At 36.3% G+C, this 9460-nt stretch overlaps 2 protein-coding genes across 3 annotated transcripts; one reads left to right on the top strand and one right to left on the bottom strand.

Moving 5' to 3' along the window:
• Window positions 1–1884: 1884 nt before the first annotated feature.
• On the top strand, window positions 1885–4448 carry LOC114163797 (pentatricopeptide repeat-containing protein At3g49240, mitochondrial). Of its 2 annotated transcripts, none has more exons than XM_028048122.1 (2): window positions 1885–3868; window positions 4033–4448. In XM_028048122.1, the coding sequence occupies exon 1, from the start codon at window positions 1958–1960 to the stop codon at window positions 3836–3838; it is 1881 nt and encodes a 626-aa protein (XP_027903923.1). In that variant the 5' UTR covers window positions 1885–1957; the 3' UTR covers window positions 3839–3868; window positions 4033–4448. The 2 variants fall into 2 exon arrangements, 1 of the variants encoding a protein (XP_027903923.1); XR_003599427.1 differs by having other exon boundaries at window positions 1886–3903.
• An 817-nt stretch (window positions 4449–5265) lies between these two features.
• On the bottom strand, window positions 5266–8930 carry LOC114164221 (E3 ubiquitin-protein ligase SINAT5-like). The gene is made up of 3 exons (XM_028048807.1): window positions 8405–8930; window positions 6198–6584; window positions 5266–5800 (listed from the first exon to the last, which is right to left on the bottom strand). The coding sequence occupies exons 1-3, from the start codon at window positions 8627–8629 to the stop codon at window positions 5438–5440; spliced, it is 975 nt and encodes a 324-aa protein (XP_027904608.1). The 5' UTR covers window positions 8630–8930; the 3' UTR covers window positions 5266–5437.
• Window positions 8931–9460: the final 530 nt, after the last annotated feature.

The raw sequence follows: 9460 nt of genomic DNA, 5'->3' as shown, positions 1-9460 counted from the left end.
AAATTGATCGATAAATTAAAGTCAGGAAAATATAAGTAGTGATCATATCGTTTGTTAATGACACAATGAAACAATTTAAACAAAAAAAAATGTTTAAAACACTCAATTATAAAATAATTAATAGAAACTTAATCGAAAATATTAAAATTTATAATATATTTATAATTGTTACGAACTAATGATTGTCCATTGATTTGATAAATTTATTCGTATGATTGATACTCATATGATTCCATTACTTCTTACGTAAATAATTGTATTAATTAATTGATTTGTTTCCTTTATGAATTACATGTTATATCTATAAATAAGATTCTTCTTATCAATAATAATATACATAAAAGTTTTGCTTCCCATTTTCTCATTCTTTATTCTTTCTTTACCTCTTCTCTCTATTATTATTTCTTTACTTATTTTCTCTATTATTAGCAATATTTTATAACAAAAACTTAATTAAACTTACATCTTATTAGAGTACTTTGTTGTTAAAAATATATTTTTGAAAAGAGTAATGAATAGAAAAAGTATTTTATCATTAAGTTATAGTATTAAGACTAATTCAAAATTTGCAGTCATTCAATATTTAAAATTATATTTTTAATTTTTGAAAAGACTAAATTGACAACGTTTGAAAAGTCAAGTTGATGATTTATCCATAATTATTTTTACCCGAGACACCTTGGATTGTCGATAAACAGAAAAATGGGTGACAAAGCAAGGATCATAAAATTTATTTATAATACCCCAACTAGCTTCAAACAATACTACAAAGGACCATTGATTTGCTTATTCCATCTTCTTGCTTCTATTTTTAATACAACACCCACTCAGACAAAACATCTACCATAAAAATATTATACATACGTAACATCAACACACAAATAAAAAGTTGCATATACACAACCTCTCTTATCAACACACTCATATTTGTCATACATACATATAAGTAGGGAAAAATGGGGAAACCTAGCCGTTTTCTCAACTCCATTCACCATCAATTCATTTCTTTTGTGTAAGACGTTTTTGTCTTTTTTTCAGTGGAATCAATACCAAAAGATAGAGATGTTGAACCCTTATTTTATACTCACACGTTTTTCTAAAAAAATTTAACTTTAATTAATGTCTAACTTTTAATTAAACGGTTATAGTATTTTTTTTTTCTCATCAGAAGAGTTTTAAAATACGTGTAAAGTTAGATTTTATATATGTGTATGAGAAAGGAGTAAGAAAATTACTCACCGCACTCCAACAAATTTCTTGTCTCACGAATGTTTGCTTTTTGAAAAATATTTTTCGGAATTATTTATTATATTTTAGAAAATAAATTCAAAAGATATGGGTGCGTGATGTGGTGCAGGAAGTAATTGCCAATAAGTAAATGTGGAAAATTTTCTCTCCTTCGGACCAGGTGATATAGCCCCTTAGGAGCATACAAGTTAGTACAAAGTTCTAACTTTTAAATTTCTCATCTCCTTTCTATGTTTTGCTATTACATTTTATTTTCTATTTTTTAAATTATATCTGTGTAGTTTAAAAATGAATATAGAATAGGACGTGCTAGATTACATTTTATTTAAAAAAATTAACCCATATTAAAGTTACTTTTAATTTTAGTTTAATGAATTACCAAACTCCTTAAAAAAAAAACAATTTAACACTTTATACAATCATGTGTCCGGAAGCGTAATATATAGTTCCGAAAAAAAAAAAATTCATAATATTATTTATGAGTATCTTCCGGAAAGATATTTCCGGAATCGGTGTAGTTCCAGAAAGTAAAATTTGGAAATTTACATGGGTGCAGGAAGAAAGAACTAGTTTCTTAAGGTTAAAAATAGACCAAAGCCCAAAGTTCAAAGCCCAATATTCCCCTTTCGTCATCTTCACCATCCTTCTAACCAAACTAAACCCTGTCTGAACCCTATCCAATTCCAAACCCTATCTCTCTCTGTCTAACATGGCTCTATTCAAAGCCTCATTCTTGACGCACATCAGAGCCGTGGCGAACCCTCGCCGGCGCCCTCCATTATGCGTCTCCACCCGTCTGCTCTCATTCTCCTCCCCGGAGGAAGCCGCGGCAGAGCGCCGCCGCCGAAAGCGGCAGCTCCGCATGGAACCCCCGCTCTCAGCCCTGAACCGCACACAAACCGCCCCAAAACCCCAACAACAGACCCCGTACTACCTGAACCCTAACAACCCGAAGCTACCCGAACACGTGTCCGCACTCACCGGCAACCGGCTCAACCTGCACAACCGCATTCTCACGCTCGTCCGCGAAAATGACCTCGACGAGGCCGCGCTCTACACGCGCCACTCCATCTACTCCAATTGCCGCCCCACCATATTCACCATCAATGCCGTCCTCGCCGCCCTCCTCCGCCAATCCCGCTATGCGGACCTCCTCTCCCTCCACCGCTTCATCACCCAGGCCGGCGTCGTGCCCAACATCATCACACATAACCTCATCTTCCAGACCTATCTGGATTGCCGCAAACCCGATACCGCTCTCGAACACTACAAGCAGTTCCTCAACGACGCCCCCATGAACCCTTCCCCAACGACTTACCGTATTCTTATCAAAGGCTTGGTCGATAACAACAAGCTTGAACGCGCCATGGAAATTAAAAGCGAAATGGATTCTAGAGGGTTTGCGCCTGACCCTCTTGTTTACCACTACTTGATGTTGGGTCACGCTAGGGTTTCTAATGGTGATGGCATTTTAGGGCTTTATGAGGAGCTGAGAGAGAGATTGGGTGGAGTTGTGGATGATGGGGTTGTTTTTGGGTGTTTGATGAAAGGTTATTTTATAAAGGGGATGGAGAAGGAGGCTATTGATTGTTATGAGGAGGCTTTAGGGAAGAAGATGAGTGCTGTAGGGTATAATTCGGTGCTTGATGCACTCTCTAAGAATGGGAGGTTTGATGAGGCGTTGAGGCTTTTTGATAGGATGATGAAGGAGCACGGTCCTCCCAAAAAGTTGAGTGTTAATTTGGGGAGCTTTAATGTGATTGTGGATGGGTATTGTGGTGAAGGGAGGTTCAAGGAAGCGATTGAGGTTTTTAGGAAGATGGGGGAGTATAGGTGTAGCCCGGATACTTTGTCGTTTAATAACTTGATTGAGAGGTTGTGTGATGATCGGAGGGTTGTGGAGGCTGAGGAGATTTATGGGGAAATGGAGGGGAAGGGGGTGAGTCCTGATGAGTTTACTTATGGGTTGTTGATGGATGCTTGTTTCAGAGAGAATAGGGCAGATGATGCAGCCGGATACTTTAGGAAAATGGTGGACTCAGGGTTGAGGCCTAATCTGTCTGTATACAATAGGTTGGTTGATGGGTTGGTTAAGGTGGGGAAGATTGATCAAGCCAAGGGTTTCTTTGAGTTAATGGTAAAGAAGCTCAAGATGGATGATGCTGGCTATCAGTTCATGATGAAGGTGCTGAGTGACGCGGGGAGGTTGGATGAGATGCTTCAGATTGTTGACACGTTACTGGATGACAATGGGGCTGATTTTGATGAGGAGTTCCAAGAGTTTGTTAAGGTGGAGTTGAGAAAAGAAGGGAGAGAAGAGGAGTTGACCAAGCTGATGGAAGAGAAAGAAAGGTTGAAAGCTGAAGCTAAGGCTAAGGAGGCCGAAGCAGCCGAAGCTGCCAAAAGAAGTGCAAGGGCTGCAGTAGCTTCCTTACTTCCATCCAAGTTGTTTGGAAACAAGGAAACGGATTCAGAATCCAAATCAGAGGGTGATATTCAAGCTCTCAATGAAGAGAGCTCTGATGGTACTGCTCCTGAGGCAGAGTTGGCAGAGAGAACGACTGAAAGTGAGGGTGATAAAGCAGCTTGAAGTTCCAATTTCTTGGTGCTTCATGTGGAGGTATAACAATAACTTAATGATACGTAGATGAGGAGGTATGATGTCTGTGTCTGCCAAAATAGTTTTGAATCATAAATTTATGTTACCAACATTTTGAGTCATACTATCTGTAATTAAATTTGTTGGAAAGGTTTACGCAATCTATGGTTTTCCCATTTTTACAGTGCCGTACTATTGGGGTGATGGTCCAAACCTTCTTCTAAGTTGAAACCCCCTGTACTGGGGAGCAACAAGATCAGCCATTGGAACTATGCCATGTTTTAATTGTAAAATGGAATAGTGTTTCTCTGGGAATTATGATGGATTTTCTTAAATTGCAAGTGAAGTAATATTGACATTGGGGTAGATGACATGTTAGAACTTCGAAGCAAGATGAAGCAACTTATTTTCTATTGTACACCGTAACCGCAGTGAGTTGGGAACATTATGGTGTGCGTAAAAAGCGTAGTTCTTTTCACTGCTTTGCAATGAGCTCGTTGGTTCAAGCAGTCCGCTTTTCCAAACATAACAAATGATGTTGAAACAAATCTAACAATTCAGTGTGGGTTGATTGGGATAGTTATAGTGATTATTTTAGTGATCCGTTATTGTCAGTCGTTATGATTAATTAGTGTATGTAAAAATAGTGTATGGTAAAGTCGTTTTATGAAAATATATTTTGTTTAGATTATCCTACATAACAAGCTTTTTATGCTGATATTATGAAAAATGGCATGCAGTTATTTTCGATGGTTAATTTTGCATATACATTGATCAATTGATTGGGTGGGGAGATAATATGGAAAATGCAGATAATACGAGAAATGACTATACCAAAAGAGGGTGTGTAGTATAACTGATACGGGCAATGTTTAACTAGAATGGGAAATTAAAACTGTAGCATTGGAGGAGAAAGAAGTTATGTATTATTGGCAAGGGAAAAAAAACGTATTTCCTATTTTTGGGTAAGCTTGATCTTTGTATTGTATTTTAAAATTGATGAATTAGTTTTCTAATTTTAAAATACATGGATTTAGTTTTGTTCATCTTTGTTTATTTTAGTTCACAACTGTGATAAGAAATACTATATTAATTACAGTATTGAAAAAATTAAAATTATGTATTTCTAAAAATTATAAGATTAATTCATCAGTTTAAATATACAAAATTCAAGATCAAATTTATACTAATATTAGGCTTTTGGCTGTAAGAGTCTTCTGATCAAAATGTCTTCTATTTAACACCTTTTTAAAATAGAACTGAATACTTGTATGATTTATTTTCATGCAGTTTGAACAGTAACCAACCAGATATATATATTTATCACCCTAAAAATGACAAAACTCTCTCATCTACATCCTAAAAAACCTAATGAAAAAACCCATTAAGCTAGTATAAGCCTTAGCTTGACTCAGATGTTCAGAGCAAGAGTTAATTGAAATTCCAATCAAACAAATTTCAGAGGAAGAAAATCTGGTTCATTACACAGTTTATGAAAACTGGACATTTCAGAGGCACTTGGATGGTATAAATATATAGCCTAAATGAGTGAAGAAACAGAACTGATAGAAATGCCCTTCAAATAACATGTCAACTACAGAGATTTGGCATGCACACACCAGCATCCGAATTCTGTTGCTCCTTCCATATTCTTCCTGTAACTCTGAGTTTCAGCTCCTTTCTGTCCCCACCAGAGAAAAATAGAGCCATATTTCTTTGAATGATGAGCCCATCATGGCTATCCCTCACTTTCCGGTGACTATCTCGAACACTTCGTGGCGTACCCTCCCAGATGAGTTTCCTACCATTGGCCCCAACCTCTAGGCTATAGCTATAATTCCGAGCCTCATTCTCATCACCCATAAAACGAAGGAATGCCATGTAAACAGGTGCCATGCCAAGCTGGAAAGCTTCAAAATGAAGGCAGAAATATTGACCAAAACAATGAAACACCTACCAAACAAAATGAGTATTCAAACAAAACAATCAGGAAATTATTAGTACAAGTTAAACTCAGATAAGATTACAGTTGCAGCAACATGATGAATTAAAATAAAAAGTTGTCATTAGCCATCACTCTTCAATATGGGAAAAGAAAATATTAATCGGATGGAACACACAAATTTCAGTCATGTAAGTGACAACAATTATCTTGAGCATTTAATATAAAGCAACTAGCCCACAGCATCAGTTCCCTAGGCTCTTTCCAAATCAGAAATTGAATCCCTACAAACAATTTTTGAACTGCAAATATATAATGAATGGGGAAAACAATCTCCCGCACCCCACCCTCTTCAATATTTCAAAAATGAGAGAAAAATCAGAAAAAGGATGTAATAGATACACTTACTGTGAGCATCCAGGTTGCATTCTCCACTTCACGCGGATTTGACTTCACGTAACGATGGTTGAATGTGCATCCTGTGTGCATGTCCACTTTATGATCGTCCCTTAAATGTGCAACAAGGAAGGGAATATCTCCCACGACAGAACACTCTGATCCAGCATAAGGGCAACTATATGGTCTATAATTGCATACTGTCTCATGCTTAAGCTTGCTGTAGTATGGAAAGATTTCTGAACATCCAAGGGAGAAGTACTTGCAAGGTAGCTCAAGTGATTCAGCCACCTTTTCCAGTGCCAAACACCTAATATCTCCAAGCTCTTGTCTACAAGTGGGACATCGGTTGTGCACCCTTGTTTTACAAGTGGAACAGAGCGTGTGGCCATTGTGACACTGTAAAAGTAAACTAATTTGTTACATGTTTCCCCCTTTAAGGCATATATACAACAATACACTTTTTTGCAGCTTCAATAATGACAAAATCAACTTTTAACTTGATGAAAAAATGAAAACAAGAATTGTAGAATGAGAGATTGGATCAAGTTTCAAATACGGGAAGAAACTCTCTAGCTTCATTTCTTATGCCTGAAGTTATCAAAATACAAAAGCATTGACTATTGAGCACCTATGGACCAAGAAGTGTGAAGAATAAACCTCATTATCTACCAGTATCTATTTCATATTCCAAGACGATTTGTATCCACCAAATTAAAAGATAATCTCATCTTTGCATATTCCAAGAGACAAACCAGATGTTGTTTGGATGAATTGAAAGATAATAGAAATGACTGGAAAGTAAAATAATTTTATTTGTTACTAATAATTTTATTTACTATTATTCATTATTTTTAATACTTTTGATTATTTATTATTACTATTATAGAAAACACAGACAAATTACACCCATATTTGATAATGGGTGTTCCTCTGTGGTTGGTCTGGTTTAATCAAGTCAACTGATTCACATGGAATACGAGGTGAGTTTTAACCGAGCTGATCGCTTGAGTCTATAGGGTACCTCTCCTATCCTCTTCTTTACCTTTATACTTCCTTCAAACCAGGCCAAGCCTTTAGTTTAAGTTAAGTCATTGTACTCTCATAACCGATTATGTATACAAATAACACTTCAAAATACCTACTGTCAAACTAATATAATCAATTTATGTTACATCTTCACTTACTAGCCACAAGTCAACCTGGTTTTTCTCTTCGTTTCTTCTAAAATCTCATCTCTTCAATCCAGAAATCATGGACTGCCACATAATATGCCCTCTACTTTCCTAGGTAATTTACCTGTTCCAAACCACCAAAATCACAACATTTTTACCCCTCTCCATCTGTAGTAGAACTCCCAAGTAACACTTACATTTAAAAAGGGGTGATGCATCTGTATTTATTTTATACCAATGATTACTTCCGCAGTTGAGCTTAACTTAGGTTGTAGCTGAAGAAAGGTTCATTAGGTATGAGAACATTATGCAACGAGGTTGGAGATCCTTTTTGAGTTGATGATCTGCTCTTTTGGTCTATGTTCTATTTGGCTGTTTTTTCCATTTCTAGTAATATTCTATCTACCCTATGAAATTCCTGATAAAATCTTCTGAGTTTTTCAGTCAGATATAATCACATAAAGACACACTGAATTAACCACTTTCAACATTATCAACAAATTTCAACAAAGGCAAAGCTTCTACTGGTGATAGTAGCATAACATGTGTTCTTCATTCTGAAGACAACGACATTGTGCAACCCCCAAATATATTCAACATGAAACATTTTTCACAGGACATAGGCCTTAAACGAAGGCTAGTTACAATATTGGGTCTTGCTCTCACTAGAAGAAAACGATAATTCTTTAAAGATCATAAAAATTCAAATACAACAGCATGCATACAAATGGAAACAATGAAAACTAATTTGTAATTTTGTATGCACTAAGCTGAAACAGGAAGTGTTAAACATTACAACGAAGCTCTCCGTAGCCATATACGAAGAACCAAAAGAAGATTAACATTTGACAACACAACAAATCCCTCTACATGACACCATATTACCAAGAATTGCAAGTAATGTCACAATTCCACAATCATCACTGAAGACTAAAACCAGTCAAAACCATATCTTGATTGTCCTTATCCGCTCACAAGAGCCACCAATCGAATTCACCAAAAGAAGCCAAAGACGAGATTAGAAAAATTGGAGAAAGAACATACCTGGTGGATTGGAGGGTACATTGAATTAGTACACACAGGACATTCCAGCAACTCATGGACGCTGGTTGCCGGAGGAAGAGCGGTGGACCCCACAGAATTAACGTTATTGGTGCCTCCATTGCGAGGCTTTGTGGAAGAAAACTCAGAGTGATGATGATTGGTGTGGATCTCATCCTCATCCATGCCATCCGAGGATGACACACACTCAACGCTTTCCAAGTCCATCAACTCAGAAAACCCCCCTTTCTCCCACTGAAGGTAAAAAGATGAAAAGAGAAACACCCAGTTATCAAAATAAAAAATTTAACAGAACCAATTACCTGGGTATTCCCCGTTCTCAATCTTCCTCCTTCAATTCTCTATGTTCTTCTTCTTTTTTTCTCAAAAGAAGAACAACAAGAACATGAACAAGAAAAAGAGAATAGGAGAAGGAAGACGGTGATGGACGTGGATCGGTGAATAAAGAGGATTGCTATAAAACCAAAGTCCATTCTGGTGACCAACGGGTTCTTTTCTTGTTGTCTCTCTCTTTCTCTCTCTACCGTGCTGTGAAGAGAGAGAAAGGGAACGAGGACCGTTAATTTCAGAAATTAGATAGTACATGCGTTCATCCAACGGTAACTAAATTTCTTCTATTTCTTTTACTAAAATAACAATCTCAATTTCACGTAATATATTTGTTATTAGTTATTTTGTTAGGTCACATGTTTGTTTTAAGAAAAAAAAGATAACTGACTCCCCTTCTACTTCACAATTTTTAATTTCATTTTTTCTACTCAATAACGTGTTTATAGTTCCTCTATTATTTAATTTTTATACCAATTATTTCCAATTCGAAGTGAAAACTTGGCATGCAATGGAAGAACTGAATTGGGTTATCCACTTCATATTTTTCTTCACCCAAACTTTACTCAACAATTTTCATCTAAAAGAATGAGAAAAAAAAGGTTATTTGATTCGAACTTCTTTTTATTTTTTTTAATTAGAAGCAATGATCATTATGTTGGTGGTGTACTCGATTATTTGTCCATTTCTTCTAAAATAAGTATACCGTAC

The sequence above is a fragment of the Vigna unguiculata genome, chromosome 9 (assembly GCF_004118075.2).
Source record: "Vigna unguiculata cultivar IT97K-499-35 chromosome 9, ASM411807v1, whole genome shotgun sequence".
NCBI classification, from domain to species: domain Eukaryota; kingdom Viridiplantae; phylum Streptophyta; class Magnoliopsida; order Fabales; family Fabaceae; genus Vigna; species Vigna unguiculata.
This window is presented reverse-complemented; position numbering and strand designations above follow the sequence as displayed.